This window comes from Parambassis ranga, chromosome 4, assembly GCF_900634625.1.
Source record: "Parambassis ranga chromosome 4, fParRan2.1, whole genome shotgun sequence".
Lineage (NCBI taxonomy): Eukaryota > Metazoa > Chordata > Actinopteri > Ambassidae > Parambassis > Parambassis ranga.
In genome coordinates, this window is record NC_041025.1 from 18,502,680 (window position 1) to 18,521,115 (window position 18,436).

At 42.4% G+C, this 18,436-nt stretch overlaps 1 protein-coding gene across 5 annotated transcripts in view; it reads left to right on the plus strand.

Moving 5' to 3' along the window:
• pde4ba (phosphodiesterase 4B, cAMP-specific a) overlaps positions 1 to 18,436 on the plus strand; it is a 143,415-nt gene that overhangs the window by 115,455 nt on the left and 9,524 nt on the right. For 4 of the 5 annotated variants that reach the window (XM_028404519.1, XM_028404521.1, XM_028404522.1 and 1 more), the window contains one exon: positions 10,042 to 10,154. In XM_028404519.1, the coding sequence (XP_028260320.1) occupies positions 10,042 to 10,154 (113 nt within the window). Of the gene's footprint in view, positions 1 to 10,041; positions 10,155 to 13,480; positions 13,808 to 18,436 lie in introns of those variants that run through there. The other variant, XM_028404524.1, reaches the window with a different exon arrangement.

An 18,436-nucleotide genomic window follows, 5' to 3' on the forward strand; every position in this document is an offset into this window, starting at 1 on the left:
CGTTTTGGGAAAAGACCCGCTTGCTTGAGTGGAGTAGTGTGTGTGTGTGTGTGTGTGTGGTTGTGCTGTGTATGTTTGTGTAGGTAGAGGTCCAGAGCAAAAAGCTCTTTTGAGTCGTGAGGAAGAAATCAGTGACTTGATTCAGCGTCATCAGTTCTTACTTTCTTACGTACTTTGCTAAGATGATAAATGACATGAAAAGAAGCATGTAGCAATATTTTCACTTCTGATAAAATATTATGTAAAATGCACGTTGCCTTGTCTCATTAATAATGAGACATATGAGTTCAGAGTTATGACTTTTATGCAAACCAGATCTCAGATTGATTAACTTCAACTTCCTGCTTTTATTCATCCCTGTGCTGCAAGCCAAGTGTATGAGCGTCATGTCAGAAAAAGGAAGTTGCTCCATAACCTTTCCAAAATGTTAAAACAATGCAGTTAGATATATTCCCCACGATGCTAATGATCATGATGGACCATTGTCTCTTTTACTGTCATTATACAGCACTCATTTAGGTGTAAAATTCACAGACTAGTTGAATTTTTGTTACCCTTGTGAGAGCAAATTCACTTTTGGACTGTTTGTCAGTTTGTCTGTATCCACGCTGGGCTCCATCCAATTATGTCATCCCCGTTTATTCCTCCACTGTAAGTCCTGATGTCATTCAGACTGTAGAAAACAGCTGGTGTGAGGCGCAAGATGTCTGGGTCTTTGCAAGGCTCCTCGAGTAGAAGTGTTTTTTTTTTTATTTTGATATTGCTTTTTAACCTAAAAATCTCTGGCTTTAATCATTCTAAATATATAGCTGCAAAAAGAGCTAATAGTTAATCAACCCAACATCAGAGAAGTTTCACATAAACAACTTACCATTTACACTTACCTTGAAATGTGTGTAAAATGACCTCACATGTACTATTCACTTCCCCTTTTCAGTAACAGGGAATAGCTCTTCATAGAATGGGGTTTAATTGATTTCAGTTTGCTTTCTTTCTTCCCCTTTCTCCTATAAAAACCTATAAATATGCAGTTCTTGCTAATTCCTTAAAAGTTTCAAAGCTTTAATGTTTGAACCTTTTTAAGCAACTGAATTTCAAAACAAGTGTCAATCTGTCAGGCGTCTTTGTAGCCACTGAAGGCTGACTATAATGAATACCATGTGGTTCTTGTGTGATTTTGGCCAATGTGACTCCGCTCCAGTTGTTGTTTTTGTTATTTATCTTTACCCGAGTCCAATTCCACGTCAGGTTTTAGCTGTGGCCTGCCACAGAGAGAGCGAGAGAGCAGGTTCTGAAAGCTGGAAGCATGCACTCTGCAAGTATTTGAATTATGCCATTGACGTCAGCACAGTCATAAAGTAGACGGCTGCCCTTCCCCTGAAGTATTCCCTTGCCAGCAGGCCTGTTCAGCTCTGTGCAGATGGATTCAAACGCTCTCTGCTTCACAGACAGGCCCTTTTGTTTGGGTATTTGGGAGGCTTTTGGACTCTCTCCCCCCCTCTCCTCCTGCCTATGCCAAAAAAACACCACTACTGCACCCTCTTTGTAGAGCAGCACAGAAAGCTGTCTTTTCAAAATCAAGCCAATGATAAAATAGACAAAATCCCCCTGATTATTATCAGTAGAGAAGAAAAACAACAACCAAATCTGTGGTAACCCTGGCCTGGAGTTAGGATCCTGATAACTTCGTCTTTTCCCTACACAGCTGTTACTGTTAAGACAGGAGGACATTTTTAATCTTGATTCAATCAGGAAGTATCATTTATTGAGCACTGACAAACACAATCAATCTTCTCTTACATGCTCACCAGTGCCAATCATCTTTATTGGCTCAATTTGATCTTTGTATGTGGGCTGGCAATCCAAATAAACACACACACAGAGCGTGCCTACCCATTATAAGGAGGTCATTTGAGGTTTCTTTCAGCTGGTCTTCATATGTTACACTGATCCTTCGTTGCACGCAAACTCCTTCTCCTGCCTTTTCCTGCCACCCCCACCCCCCACCTCACATAGTCAACTCCATCCTGACCTGAATCAGCCAGGCTTGGCTCCGTTTCAAGGCCTTCACACTAAATATGGTCAAGATAATGTTAATCAGACAAGCTGTATTTGTCTTGACAACAGCTGAAAAAAAGACACTTGGATTCAAAATGATTTCTTCCTCAATCTCTGCTAAAGCAAAGCCAAGAAACCGAAGAAGCATGACGCAAAAAGACTCTAATGTCGAATTACAGTACAGTAGCCTACATATCAGCTCTCTGAGGCTGCTTACTTCCTCAAAATGTGAAATAAGACCTGTAAAAGTGGTACGAGTCCTGGTTTAGAAGGCCTCAAGGTGTAAGATACACTCTAAAAATATGCCCCATTTATATAAATGGCTAACAAAATTCACATTTAAATTGTTGTGTAGCTGTGCATCTTGTTTTGTATGTGTGAGGCGCTCCTCTAGCTCTTTGCTCTGGCTTCTAACATGAATGCGTGAGTAGTGAAAATATATATGTAGCAAATTCCATCATTTTTATTAGCAATGGTCAGACATCACCCTCCAAGGAGCATATTAAGTCATCATATAACCACTTAATCTAATCCCAGTTTGTTTTGTTTCCTGAAAGTCTATTTTGACCAAACATTATAATAAAAAAACAATATTTATGACTTCATACAACATGGAATAAATGAGAAATTATAATAATTCAAACTTGATGCCTAAATGGAGGAATGTTAGATGAACTTTTACTCTTTTAATTAAAATTCAGCTCTGGTTTTTCACTCTGGCCTCCTAGTATACCAAAGCCTTCCTGATGATTTTAGACATTTTTCATCCAAGCTCCAGTTCATCTGCAGTTGCAGGCTACTTTGATAGTTAAAAAAACACAACAACACACACAGCATCAACAGTGACAGAAATTTGGCTAACTGGTGTTCACGGCTCCTCTGATCCATGCTAATCATCCCGAGGGGCAAATGCTAGTCAGCGTGATAATGAGGCCCATTCAGTTTAGTCAGTGCTGTTGCTTCCAGTGCGGGAGTTCACCTCAGGTAAGACAGACAAAGCTCAGTCTGTTGCTGTGTTTGTGTGTACTGTTTTTTTTTTATGTGTGTGCACATGTTTGAGGGTATAGAAGCTGAGAGTGGGACCCTGCGGTGAGACGGAGCAAAAGCTGGGGGAAAAGAATATGCTAGAGTCAAAACAGACGGTGAGAGAGAGAGAGGAGTGAGGCAGCTCAAGGACGAGATATACCAGCAGGTCCTCTGAGCGGAGCTGCTGATAGGACGGACAAGCGGCTTCACTGACGTCTGTCTGTTTTATCAAAGGCTGAGATGCACAGAGAAAACTGTGAAGATTTTTGACATCAGAACATGACGAGTGGGCAGATAAGCAGTGAAAACTGGTGTGTAAGGCCTCTCACATTCACCTCCCACTATCGTGAAGCACTGTGTGTGTGTGTGTGCGAACAGCATACACGTGTGTGAATCAAGTGTATGTGTGCCACAGTCTAATGTGCAAAGCATGACCTGTGAGAGTAAAATAACAGCTCTGCAGTAAAGTAAACAAGATAAGCAGATCATGGCAGAAATTTGGGCATTTTAGGCTTCTGTGTTTGACTCATTAATATAAACATATTTTTGTATATGCTCATTTTACATCTGTTCAAAATTCAGTGAACACAAAACAGTGAAACACTGAAAATAATCAAAATTCTATGTAAATTTAATGTTACTGCAAACAAACTCAAATATTATCACTATAAACTGAGTCGTGTCCTACTGTAAAAATCACCAGAATAAATGGGGTTAAGTCACATTCCATGTCGAGACCCCCAGTTTTCTGACCCCACCTGTGTGTAGACAGTTTGATTAACTGAGCAGAGGCTTGCTGCTGTTATTCCAACGATTAGCTGAGAGATCCAGTCTGCCTGTCCACCCTCTGTGAGTCTTTGAGTGCTCCTCAGATTTATAGTGTTCTGTGTTGCTTTCCCACTGAGTTCTATAGTAAATCAGATAGGAATGTGTATGTATTGGGAAGACAGGGAACGCTATGTCCATGGAGGGAGAGAGGCAGAGAGGCGGTGGAGAAGGGCCAGCAACAACCAGAAAGGGGGTCTCAGCACACACACACACACACACACACACACATGACCCAGTGAAAGCACTTTTTGTTGGATGTTTTGTGCTCAGAACTGACTTTATTTCAGTATAAATGCGTGTAAACGAGCCACGAGGCACAACAGTAGAAGTCACATGAGGGTGTATCTGTTAAGCTACTGTGCTGTACTAGAAACAACAAGAAGACCACAGACTCACTTCCTGCTGTTTGCTCATAAATACACACTGCAGGTGCTTGCTGTTAGTTTAATATCCTTTTTAGATGTATATTTATGTATATATTAACAAATTTTGTGTTTTTGTGTATGTTTTTTTTTAACCATGGTGCACCTGCAAAATATGTACTGAAATTATAAATACAAACTTGCATCTGGTCAGACTGAGGAGTTCACTGTACTTATATTCACTAGGTCCTGACTTTTATGATCTTATGAGGGTTAGGGTTAATTTGAGTTTAAAGTCAGGTAACCCATGCAATGGCTGGTAATATGTTTCATTTTTTTGGGTAATATCTTGGCAGTCGTGTGTAGCCTGTGTGCTGATTGTTAGCATTGTAGTCTTGGCAATCCATGTCCATGAATGTAATGGGTGGATCCTTCAAAAAAGCACTGAAGAGCAGGGTGTGTTTGAATGCCTGTTGAGTTTAGAGTCTTTCTGAGAAAAAGACTTTGCATGTTTCTTTGCTTGATCCTTGCTAGATAAAAATGCAACAATTCAGGCTTTAACGACAGTCCAGCAAGAAGCTGGATCTGATATGTTTATCCGTTGTTATTTCCTAGGACGTGTTCTTAGATGGTTCTGTGTAATAAACCATCAGGACACTGACAGACGGCAAATATACAAACCAGTAGCTTTTACATAACAGAGACATAAGAAGAAAACATGCATGATTACAACACATCAGAATTCTTCATCTGTGAATCAGCAGCCTGAAATGGTCTCAGGGCTGCTTCTGGTGGCTCGCCACATGAAAAAAGGCACCAGCACCGCGTCCCGCAGCAATAAATTCATCCGTTATGGCTCCATTAAATCTCCATTGCAGCAAAATATTTCTCTCTCCTCTGTTGAGTATGATTCATTCACAACCACAGGGCAGCAAAATCCTGATACCATCTATTGAGATGTTATTTACACTCCACCTTCTTGTAAATCAGTGAAATGAAATCTTAAGGAAACACAGACTCGTGATGTCATTTTATCACTTCTCAGAACTTGGATTACAGAACATTAACATCTCAGGGTCACATAACAAGCAACGAAAACCTCAAACCACCACCATGCTTCTGTCGTCAATGACAAAGGCAGGTATGAAGTCACACTTCAGCTCAGAACAAAAGAAGAGCAGTGTTACAGCAGCCCCCTGCCTCACCATACCTTCTCTGGTCTTTATCAGGAAGTGTTGTGTAACCACGCAGAGGGTTTCACATCAGTTCATCCTCTGTTTCTTGTAAAGCAAACTCTCTCTGTGTGTGTGTGTGTGTGTGTACGTGTGTGTGTCTCATTCAGACCTGGCGCTTGTGCCAATTGTCCCACGTCAAAGTTTGGTTTCTGTGTGTGGTCTGTTTATGCTGGTTCACTGGAAATGTGGCACGTCAGCCTTCAAAACCTGGATGCTTGCATGATGAATGCTTGGGCAATAAATTAAAAGCAGAAATTAGTAGGAAGAGAGGGAGAGTGAGGCAGAGCTTGTCCCCCACTGACCTTCGTATCCTCAGTGTTTATGCATGTGTGTGTGTATGTGCGTGTCTGTGGATCATCTCTGCACATGATTAAACCACCACACTGCCATTTAGATTTTGGCTGCTGATAATGCCTTGCAGTCCTCCTGCTCTACATCTACCATCACATCGCAGGCAGGAAACTGTCGCTATCCTCATGGGAGGATGACAGATGCAGCTGTCTCGTATTCACACTCACATGCATACACACACACGATTAGACAGCGTCATCTGCTCCAGTCCGATGTCCTTTGAGCACAATAGTCATTAAATATTCCCCCTTTTGGGCGTGTGTGTGCACCTGCTGCATAGACGTAGTCCTTCAAATCAATAAATCAACAAATTGTTAACACAAAAAGATAACACTCATAATGGGATTACATCCAATATGCACCTCTTTTACAGCACCAAGGTTTAACTTGAGACACGTTCAAGGGGAAAAAAAGATGAATGAATCAGAGTGATTGTAACAGGAACACCTGCGCAGCACTACTAGTGCAGCTCGTTCAAGTCCTTGTTAAGCTCCTGAACTTCCCCTCATGTTTAACTGCACTGATTTCTCTGAATTTACTGCTGACCTTCGCACAGTTTTCATTAGGATTACACATTTTTGTGTATGTGTGTGTGTGTGTGTGTGAGTAGGAAATATCAGGCTAAGCTCAGCGAGCTGAATATTAAATTGAAACAGAGAGCGCTGACCTCATATCCCTCCTCACCCTCCATGCCTCTGCAGCCTGTTGGTTCTGCCTCTCACAGCTGGAAAGTAACTGTTTGTATGTTTGTGTGATTGCAGTAATCTCAGCAGATGTCTGTGTGTTTGTGTGTGTGAGTGTGTTTGGTGTATGTGGGTCTCGATTTAACATGTGTAACTGTGTGTTTTCCCGTCTGCCCCTGTGGGACACTCATTGTAGGTCTGAACGCTGATCAGAAAGGTCCTTGTGTTGGGGTGGAGGCTGTGGAAATCCCCTCTTATATCGCTCTGTGTGTGTGTGTGTGTGTCTGCGTGTGTGCATGTGTGTGTGTGTGTGCGTGTGTGTCTGTGTGCGAACATTTGGCTTCAGACTGCTCTTTTCCTCAGTCCATGTGGGGCTGTGACAGACTCATAAATTAACTGGTAATATGCAACAAACATATATTTGTCAACTGAGAATACTTTTTTGCTCATCGCAACAGATTTCATGATAGAAAGTCCCCAACAACCTAAGTATTGCAAGTGAGGATGCCTGCCTGTGTGTGTGTGTGCTGTCTTAGATATTAATTTGAGGAAGTTCTGTTGTATTGTAGTATGATATTGTAGCATCAGTGGATTTTCGTCAAATGCTTTCCTCTTTGTGTTTATTCTCTCTTAGTCCCTTCCTCTTCATCTTCCTCTTCCTCTTGTTCTTCCTATTTGTCTTAATTTTCCTCTTCTCCTTCTTCACCATTTTACCACTCTTTGTCATCTTCTTCCTCTTCTTTGTCTTTATCAGGTGACAGATTTTTTGTACATCTATAACTGGCTACATTATATTTTACCGTTTGCTCTATGAAATCAGGCAGGGTATTGTCATGTCAAATTAGAGAATAATTAATTGCACTGCCTGCCTTTTTAAATCATTTTATTTACAAAAGCTCTGGAGCCATTGTAATATTGTGAAATAACAGTCCTGGTCACATGCTTCAATGCTTAGCACATAAATCTTTGTTTTTTTTTATTTGACTGGTGGTAAACTGGGTTCAGTGCTGGAGGAGAGACTGGTGGTATTGGTCGTGTTTGCCAGCGGGCTGGGGATCAGAGTAACACTGTTATACAAGCGTTATAGTTAAGTGGATCTGGCACCTACATAGAAATTGGATTTAGTATGTGGGGACCCGCAAGAAGTTGGCCTTGTGAGCAGTTTTAGGTCCTGACTCACTGAACCAGTTTTGTGTGTTTTGAAATCAAAATCCTGAAAAAGGTTTAAAGCTCAAACTAGCGGTCGAGTTCTCTCTCTGATGCAGCTTCGCATCCAGAAACAGACATAAAAACTCACATGCTGCTGTGAGCACCTTTGTTGATCGCATCAGGAAGCTGATGTGGATGCTGCACTGTCTTGATTGACTGACTTCAGAGTAGATTAGCTGCTCTTCAACAGCTGATCTGCTTTGGTTTGAGCACAGGAATGCCCACTATCAGACCGTGCCAGCTGTGTGGAGGCCCCTAGGGTGACCCAGGACTTCCTGGAGGGATTATGTCTCCTAAATGCCCTAAGTCCAGCTGGGGATTCCCCAGGAGGATCCATTTGAAGTTGGCAGGAAGACCTGAGTGTCTCAGGTCCTCTCTGGTTGTCCTGATAGAAAAAGCAAAGTTTTATCATGCAGTGTTTCTAATCAGTGGAGAACCGTTACAGGAAAAAAAAGACCTTTTCTCTGGTCCTAAAAACCTTCTAAAACCACCTCAAACCACTTTGAAGATGTTGAAAATACTGGAAAGCAACATTCAAATAAGTGTTAACCTCTCCAACATCAGACACCCTCCTTCACACACACACACGCATGCACACACTCCTCTCTTTCTCTTACTCCCCCTCATCACGGTGCGGGAAGGCTGTGGGCAGAGCGCCAGGTGCCTCTCGTGTTTGGGAGAGCAAACAGGCTCATGTCTTTGATGGCGAGGAGATCAGAGCAGGGGACACATTCTACGTGGCCACGCTAAGGTCGCCACAGTGCACACCCTGCTGCCATGTTGTGCTCTGCAGCTAGGAGACACTGAGTATACACAATGCAGGAGCAGCAGACGTGTGTGTACATCTGTGTGTGTGTGTGTGTGTGTGTGTGTCCGACCTCACCAGCCAACTCATCGCGCACTCCCTTTGCTTTCCAAGACGAATTCACTCCAACCTTGACGTATTTCGTTGTAGTTGTCTGAAAAACAGTTAAACCACAGGAACAGGGTTGGACTAGCTGAGTTCTAGCAAGAATATTGAAACAACACACTCCTTTTTTTCTGTAGTCCCTCATCATAAAGATTCCTGAGAGATTTTGTTAGATTTTCTGATCTCTTTATAATCATCATTAGCGTTATTTGACACTGTAAACTCAATGTTGTTGTCTTTGTTTTATTTGCTGCTATTAGAACATATTTAATGTCACTTTGTGTCTTTTTTTTTTACATAAATTTTAAATTTGACTGAATTAATATTTAAAAAACTAACAAATAACTGACCACTTGTTAGTAGTCATGACGAGTTGCTGCTGTCTTAAAACAAATAACTTTTCCATTTTGAAAAGCTGGTGCAACTAAAAAGATGCAAATGAACAATAATAATTATTACTTTATTGAATACCTAAAAAAAAAAACAATACCCAATGAATGTGTGTATAGAAAAGTCATCCTTTTCTAGTATCTGCTTAATAGAAATATCACTCTGGTTCTGGGTAAATTAATACCAAATACAGTTCCTGTAATTTTATCTCTGGGTTATATTTGCGTATGTGCTGCGGTCGGGCTTTCAGCCTCTTGCATACACTTTACAAAACAGCAACCAGACGGGTCTATGCAGCAGCTGTTAACATGTGTTTGCAGACATTATGTGTCTTTACAGGCCTCAGCAGAGAGTAATGGCTCATTGCCAAGTTAGTTAGTTTTAAAAAAAGCATGTAATATATTGATTTACTTTATCAGACTACACAGATTAAATGACTTGTTGATTTTCTGATACACGTACAATATAAATGCCCACCAAGGACTAAAATAATAAAAAAAAGGTGCAGAAGTTGCTACACAAGAAAATGTGTGTTTAAGTTAAGAAGTGTGTTTGCTTCCTGTAAGATAGATAGTGTTTGTGTGGCAGAGGTTAGAGGTGGGGATATCTAATTTCCTGCTATGGGGGGTTGACTTTATGTAAACGAGGGCCTCCAGTTTTGGGAGTGTGTGTGTGTGTGAGAGAGAGAGAGAGAGACATACGTACGTGTATTACAGTAGGATGTCAGGTTCTAGCTTTACTCTAGTCTACTGACAGCTGCAAGTCAGCCCCCAGCTCACCACAGCTACACCTCCTCATGATGAAGGAGCGCTGCAGTCGGGTGCCACCGCTACCGATCCCCCCTCCTCTGCAGCAGCAGCAGCAGCAGCAGGCGCCTAGAGTGGGACCCGTGGGTGGATGTTGCCTAGGAGTGGCCGGGCAGCACTCGGGCTCCATGTGCGCCGTCTGTTCTGACTGTGTGTCTCTGTGTGCCGGCTGTTTGTTGACAGATGAGGCGTACCAGAAGCTGGCTATGGAGACAATGGAGGAGTTGGACTGGTGTCTGGACCAGCTGGAGACCATCCAGACCTACCGCTCTGTCAGCGACATGGCCTCCAACAAGGTAAGAGAGGCCACATCTTTCACTGTATTCCTGTTTTTGTTACATCATTACTTGGGAAAAGATTGAGGTCCTCTAAATTCTTTATACAGAGGAACTTGTTGCAAGTGTTTATAGTGAAAAGGCCCTACTTTTCAAGGGGCTCTTAGATCTGAGGAGCAGGGGGTTCTACAAGGTCCATTAATTCTTTCAACGTAATAAACACATCAACGATGATATACAAATCCACAGATACTGTAGCTGAACTTAACATGACCCAGGCAAAGTCAACAGCATTTAGTAAGGATGCAGCACTGATCAGCCTCAGGCTCTGATCATTTTCTGCAGTTATTCTACATCTTTGTGAGAAGATGGTCTCACAAACGGGATGTATGTGTGTTTGTCAGCCCGCTGCGGCCTTGTTTCTGCTTATTCTGCATCACTGAGTGTGGTATGCACCGATGTTCAGTTCCTGGTTCTTTATATAAGTAAGCTCTTAACCATACTCCTCACTGACACAGCATGATGCACCACAGTATTTGACCCTTATGCGTGTTTTTCACACTCTCTACATAAGGATTACTGACATGCAGTCCCTTTAAAATCATTAGCAGCAGAGGTCTGTGGGAAAAAAAGGTTTGAGAAGAGGCTGTGTGATGAAGTTGCAAACTCTAGGATGAAACACCTTCTGCAACATCATGATGTTTTGTTGCACTTCTTCCATCTTACCTGACACTTCATCTGTCCATTGGATATTCATTTTCTTCTGTGCCAGAGGTTGTGTGTGATGTGCAGCAAGGTTCAGTTCCTGGTTCTTACATAAAGAGACAGGAAGTTGGCAGAAAAAGACACTGAGCTGTATTCAATTTGTAGATTCGCTGATTTATTGAGATTTGCCATTTCTTGGAACCGACTCCTCCACCTAATGAGCTGCACTCTTGCTAACCTAATATGTTTGTTGTCTAGCACAATAATAAGAGGTGCACAAAAGTTTGCTCTCTTTTGATTGGCCCTTTGCAGCCTGCAGACTTTGTAACAAGGCGATCTCATGCATATCAAAACAACATTTCGTGACTCTCCTTAAGTGTTAAGCTATTAACAAAGGGTTAATAATAACCAAAATTTAATGTCGTTTAAGCATTTATAATTCAAAGAGTATTAACCAAACTTGTTTGCAGTCTGTTTTATCATCGTTTTTGATCATGCTTCTTTGGGCTGCAGTACTGTGTTTGGCCACTGGGGGAATACCTCAGAAGGCTACAACAGTAAATATGAGAAACGAGGTCTAACGAGGTCTGTCAGAGCTTCATGTGTGTGGTTGACGCTACTTTTTCGTTTACATGTTTGACTAAAAACATTCAGAACAGAACAGTTGTTTTTATGTTTTGTCTGAGGAGCTTAAACCGCAGAAAGCTTCTGCATATAGGCTGTGGCTTCAGACTGGCAGCTGTGTGCAACAGAGCCTAAAAACAGTGAGAGCCGAGAGGAAAAGCTTGTTATTTCTCATAAAACTGGACAACAGGATGCAAAGGATCCCACATTGGGTCAAACACAATAAACTACAGAGGAAGAAAGAGAACATTTGTGTGTGTGTGTGAGAGAGAGAGAGAGGGATCCTTGCAGACCCCTGGGCAGAGTGACTCTCTTCCTGTCTCCTTCCTGATCCCCCGCTCTCTTTCTCGACAATACACATCCCATCATACCCATTTGGTTGGTTAATATTCATGTTTATTTATCCCATGCCTGTCGTCATCAGCATCTCGGTGCATCCATTTCCAATAAGAGTATTAGTAAATGCTGATGGTTTCTCTCCCCCATTCTTGCTCATGGCTCTGCTATCGGATGTGAGACTGTGATTTTTCCTTTTTTTGCAATCACAGAGAACTGAGCCAAAAGCTGTCTCCAGGTGATGATTGATTTTTTAGGAGGGTCACGTGTGACACGTGAGAAATTCCCAAGTATCTCAAACAAAAAAATAATAAAGAGAGAGAAAGAGAGAGTCCTGCTTTTCATAAGAAAGAATCATACTTACCCTGCAAGCTGCCAAGATAATCAGTGTAACAATGTGGAACTGTGGTTGTAGAACTATTGTTATGAATGGGCAGATGAAGCACATTTTGTTGTTGGTGGTGGTGATGGATGCCATAAATTAATGCTAAATCATAGCTTGCTAGATCCGCCAACAGGTCGTGTAAAATCTAATGTTTATGAAAGAGCAGCTTAGAGAGGTGATCATGAGTGATAGAGCGCTGGTCTACGGTGCAGCATATCAGGTGGCCTGATGCTTTTTGTGTTTTATGAGCCTCACCTTGACGTGACTTTGGCAAGCGAGCGAGTGTGTCCTGACACGTATCCGTGTGCGGATAAGATAACTCCATCAGACATATGTATATACAGTCTGTGAGCGTTCACGCTAACAGTAGCTAATCTTCTAGTTATCCCACTGTGTGCTGTGTTTTTACAGTCAACTCAAACATTACACAACTGCAGCGCTTTTGTCGTGTTCGAATTCCGGTCAGCTAAATGCGATACCCATTGTATTTAGGATGGAAAAAACTGTTATCCAAGCTGTGACCGAGTATGAAACATGAGTACGAGGGAGGTTGAAATGCAGGAGGCTGCTGCTGTACCTCCAAGGTGAAGTGCAGGGGCTGCTGCGGCCTCCCAGTACGTGACTGTCCTCTCTGTTATGTATACTTGACATAGTCATGTCAAGGTCTGTCTGAATATTCTTCTGTGTCAATGCTGTTATGTGAAAACAGAGCCTCAGTTAGTAAAGGTAGTAATATATTTTTTACTTTTCTTCTTCTATAGCATTTGTTTGTGGAGTTGTAATGATTTTTTTAATCATTAACTAGTGAGATTTTCTGCTTTTATGCATATCTTTGTATTTTGTAATGTTTCTGACTGTTTGTCGGATGAAGACTGTTACCTTTATTATCAACTTATATACACATTTTCTTTATTATTGGTATTTTTATGATGAAAACATCCCTTTCCCCATGGCACATGGTGACATCAGGGCGGGAGTCCCACCAAAATCCCCAAATTCCCAAATAAAAGTCTTAATCTAATGCATGATGAAGAAAGAGAAGGTTTTATGAAGTTAAAAGTAATTCTTTCAGATTTGCGTACAGCCACTTTTATAATTAGTAAAAGGAGTCAATCAAGAAAACAGTCCAGCTTTAAATCTATCAAAACAGGAAGTGTTGGTCTTTGGATCATTGTGAGCTATTGACACTTCAGCCCTCTGAGCTGTGACTGCCAGCTGCAGGAGAGTTGAACTGCAGGCAAGACGAGCAAAGAGGCAAGAGGCGGGACAACCCCCATGAGGGAGTGTGTATAAGGCAGACAGAGCTATCTCTCTCAGAGAGACACACACGCACACACACACACACACAGTCATTGCTCCACATGCACAGGGTGTGAGGTAAAGCCTAGTCAGACCTCACAGCTTAAAGTGAGTCACTAGAGCTGTGGCGTTTCCCAGCGTCAGAGAGCTCAGGCTCGGTCCTTTTACTCATGCTGTAGTCAGACTGAGACAGACACTTTTAACGGACGGCAGCCACGCTCTGCTCTGCTCTCCACACACACAGACACACATACACACCACCATGGGCGCCTGCTGCTTTGATAAGAAAGAGAGGAAACTGGGGAAGCTTAATGGCTGGAGAAAGGTGAGTTTTCTTAACTTTTATACTGTGGGATAAATCCTTTGGTAAGAGACTGGATTTGTGCTGAGCCTTTGCCACTTCCTCAACCTGCTGCTGTTGTAAACTTTGTTTTAGTAGTTTCTTTTGTGTCTTTAACTATAGAATATAATAAATGCATTAGTAGTTTATTTTGTGTTGGTGTTGGTGATGTTTAGTTATTGTTGCGACACTTTATTTCAGATGGGTTTAGGCATACGGAACTGCCTCTGCATGTGAGAAACCTTCTGCATCCTTTTCACATGTTATTTTATTCATAGCTCAAATACTGTTGCAGTACTTTGGCACACTGAGACAATTTATGTTTTTGAATTAAGTGTTGATTAGTAGCGGACGACGTGTATTTGAGTGTCATCTCACCTTATATACAATAAAGCTGTTGGCCATCCAGATACTTGAAAAAAAGATGCTGTTTTGTTCGTTTCGGCACCATTTTAATGGGATTTTCTTACTTATTGTGAGTAGAAAAAAGTTCTTTTAACGCCTGCGTTAAAAATAAGATTGTGTGTTTGTTTCTGGCATCTAGAACAGTCTAGTTTAGTCGAAGCGTAAGGGTGGAGGAGATTTAATAAACAGAAATGACCACAAATTTAAATCACAGGAGTCCTAATCAGATGAAAAGTACTGTATGACACCAAAGCCTGGTGACGGTTTTCTGCGGCCAAACAGTAAGGTCATCTGGGGAGAAGGAGAGCGGCAGCGGTGATGTGGTTATATGCAACTCAATGCTGGGTTTGTTCTAACGGTGGATAAGCAGAGTAAAGATGAATCTTTCTGTGACTTTATCTTTACAATTCAGAGGTTGTGTGTTGGATTTGCTGATTTTGAGCGTCTTGTTTTTGGTTTCTTCTTTAGAAGCAGCACAGTTGTGCAGCCTGTTAACAGTTTGTTGCCTCCTGCCAGAAATGGTGTTGCAAACCACATCTGTCTTTGCTGAGGCAATGGGAGTGATGGGAATGAAGCAGTCTGCCCAGAAATTCATCTATTCTGACTTTTTTTTTTTAAGTCTAATATATGGTTTCAGAGACACATAAATGTGCACTCTTTCTTGTGCAGACGCATGCTAACATGAGCAATTGAGTCACAGGAAGTGAGAGGTTGTCAGACCTTAGAATCATTTGCACCTCTACCTAACATACATACTGTTCATATGTGGGTAAGCTCCTTGATCTTTCAGTAGTTATGTCACTACCTGTACCAGCGCAGATGTCGCCACTTTGCATCATAACTTAGATTGAGGGAAAGATTAACCGCATTTACGGCAGTTAGCTGGTAAAACTGCTGCTTAAGTTGCCCGTGAGTGTTACCTGCTAATTGGGCAATTGTTAAACAAGAAAATCACAGAAATGATGATGTGTAAGGAGCTGTTCTGAGCTTGAAAAGTTTCTCAAAACTTTATAAATTCAAAAAATGTTTGTTGAATTGACTATTGGTTTATTCAGAGGCCGTGAAGTAGCAGCACAGGCTTAAGGTGTCACTGCTTCTTTGACCCTAATCAGGCTTCTCTTCAGGAGAGTGAGTATAGTGCACCCACTAGTGGTTGATGCACAAAACTTCAACATGAGGCACTTACAGCGATGGGTTAATGTGGATCTGATGCTTGTATTTTCTCCCATTTTTAATCTGATATAAATCAGTATGCACATCCATTATTTCAGGTTCAGCTTAAATGTGTCCAGTAGTACACACCAATCATTAAAGATGATACAACATGAACTGCAGTGCCTGGTCAGGTAATGGAGGCATGTAGCTTGGTCTCGTGCCTGCCTCATCCTGCCTACCTGTTCGCGTGGCTGCCCTGCACACCGAGCTGTCTGGTGGGATCAAATCTAAAAAGAGGAGCCCAGCTTTATGTCTCCCTGCTCCCATTGAAATGTCACAGGCTCCATTCACCTTCTCTGTCACAGCAGCTCTCTGCTGAATCAACCCAACCCCCTGTAAAGCAGAGAGAGAGAGAGAGAGAGAGAGAACAAGGGAAGGGGGAGAAAAAAGGTTAGCGGAGGGCGATATGGAGCTAAAAGTTGGAGAGTGACATGATAAGGATGCAAGTAATGGAATGAAAAATCATGGAATAAGATGCCAAGGTTGAAACAGGAAGTTTTGGGGAATGAAAGAGAAGGATCAAATAATAGAATAAGGATGTAAGTATTTGACGAAGAGCTCCATGGCTATAATCTTTCTCTAGTGTCAGGAGAAGATAAAGAGTCTTCCTCTTCCTCTGCAACCTGAATGAACCTGAAACACACTCACAGGAGCATCTAAAACATGCATGCATACTGCACGTCAGCATCATCTGTGCTTAACTGTAGATAATAGCTCTTGTAGGCACCGTGAGTGTGAACACTGAGGTATTTTGGAGCCTCCAGGGAAGCACAGCTCGTCGACACATTGCAGAGAGAGAGAGAGAGAGAGAGAGAGAGAGACATCCCCCGCTGATATTTCTGCTTTCTTTATATATTATGCAGTGAGGTATTATATAAAGGGCTGCCTCATGTTCTTCGCTTTATTTTTTTTTTCTCTGCATCCTACCTCCCAGATTCTGGTTCTTTCCCTCAGTGGGAGGATAATCCGGAATCCTCTCGGGAAAGCTTTGATCTCCCCCTCATCTTTCCAAACTTACACACACACACACACACGATCAGACTGTGGGAACTTCTGTTTACAGATTCCCATGGATTGGTTCTCTCATTAGAAATCCATAAGGGTTTTTACAAACAAAATTGACAAAAGCACAAACGTGCCTCTAGATTGGGGCTGATGTAACAGTATATATTCCAGTCAGGTGGTCCTAGCCTTGTACACTGCTGTGGTATCAACACCTGCTCCAAGGACAGTCCATTGATTCTGCCAGAGAGGCAGACAGAAAGAGAGATTGATGACTGTATTGGCAAGTGGCAGCCAGGGAGAGAAATTGACATGTAAGTGCTGGAGAGTGAGGGATAGACTAGGCGAGAGAGAGAGAGAGAGGGCTGGAGGGACGGGAGGCAATTTCCTGTGCATCGATGGAAGAGAGCAGCAGCGATGTGTGTGGTGTGTCCTCGTGACGGCTCAGCAGCTATACCACATGTCTGCCTGGGAAGGAAAAGGGGAAGCCTCTTCTCTCTTCCCTCCTCCTCCTCCTCTCCTTTTCTCTCCTCCTCTTTTCAAAACAGCCCCGCACTGGCCGTCTAACACTGTTGCCATGGCGTTGGGGTGTTCTGGTAATTGGCGTACCCACACTTACAGGCGGAGAGAGAAATCGTGGGCTGATGTCACCTAAATTGGAGTGGGATGCAATTATCTCCCATCTCTCCCTTTTCTCTCTCCCTCTCTTGTTTTTGTCCCTTTCTCTGACTGTCTTCCCCGGTGGTTGTGTCTTGGTTGTTTAAAAATAGCCATTCGCAGACACCCTGTCAGCATCTAATATTATTATGGGATGCAGATAATGAACAGGCTTATGAATTCTCCACAATGGCTGCCGCACTTAGATGTCAGGAGACAATAGAAGACTCCGAAGAAGGGAGTGGAAGAGGAGCAAGTGATAATAGAGATAATGGCGATAAAAATACAGCCACTGTACATTCACATCCCTCCAAACGTGCCATAGCCAACCCCTCATTGTTTTACTGGGGATGGGAGGCATCGTTTTACAGCTCCATGACATTCCTTCACAATGGCTGGCTTCATAAAAATGAATGGGGATGGAAGATGATGGAAATGATCTGCATGGGCTGCACAAAAAAAGAGGAGAAGTTACATCTGGAGTCAAGTCTGGACGATGAATATCAATCAATCATCAAATCAATCAAAAGTTTATATATATATATATATATATATATATATATATATATATATATATATATATATATATATATATATATATATATATACACCAATGCCAAGCTGTAATTAGGGCTCCCCCTTTCTCCCCACTTTCTGTCAAATCATATGTTCTGAGTAGAGTGTGTTGCTGGGGCTGGCAGACTACAGCAGGGGGAAAAAGAGACAGAAAAGGAAGGGAGGGAGGAAAAAAGGGAGAGACATGGAGAGAGAGAAAGAGAAAATCGAGGAAGGAGGGGGGAGTCTGAGCACTACAGCAGAGAGAGCAGCGAAGCAAGACAAATCCAGCAGAGGAACCCCCCCTCCAGTCAGATGAACATCGCTGCCTCACTCCCTCCTCCTCCTCCTCCTGTCTCCATCGCTGTTTTTTTTCCCCCCTCCTCCCTTCCTCACTTCTCCATTATTTATCAGTGCGCTGCTGCTGCTGCTTCTGAGAGTCCCCTGCTCACGGCTCCAGCTGCTGCTGCTGCTCCAGCCGATCCACCGAGCCTGCTGGATCTCCTCGCCCTTTTACAGCGTCTGCTTTCTCAACACATCTTATCCTCCATCACAAAGCATGGAGACTCAGAGCTGGCCCTTTTCTGCTGCTGAGAGGGAGAGTGAGCCGTCATCGAGCTGCTCTCTTAGCTGCTGAGAAGAGAAACGCAGGAGGAGAGAAGAGGGGGATTTTTTTTTTGGTGCCGAAAGAATCCTGTTCGTCTGCCTCTATTTTTATTCTATTGGATTACAGTTCTGGCTTTGTGTAGGAACGAGAAAACGGGGTCCAAAATGCCTGAA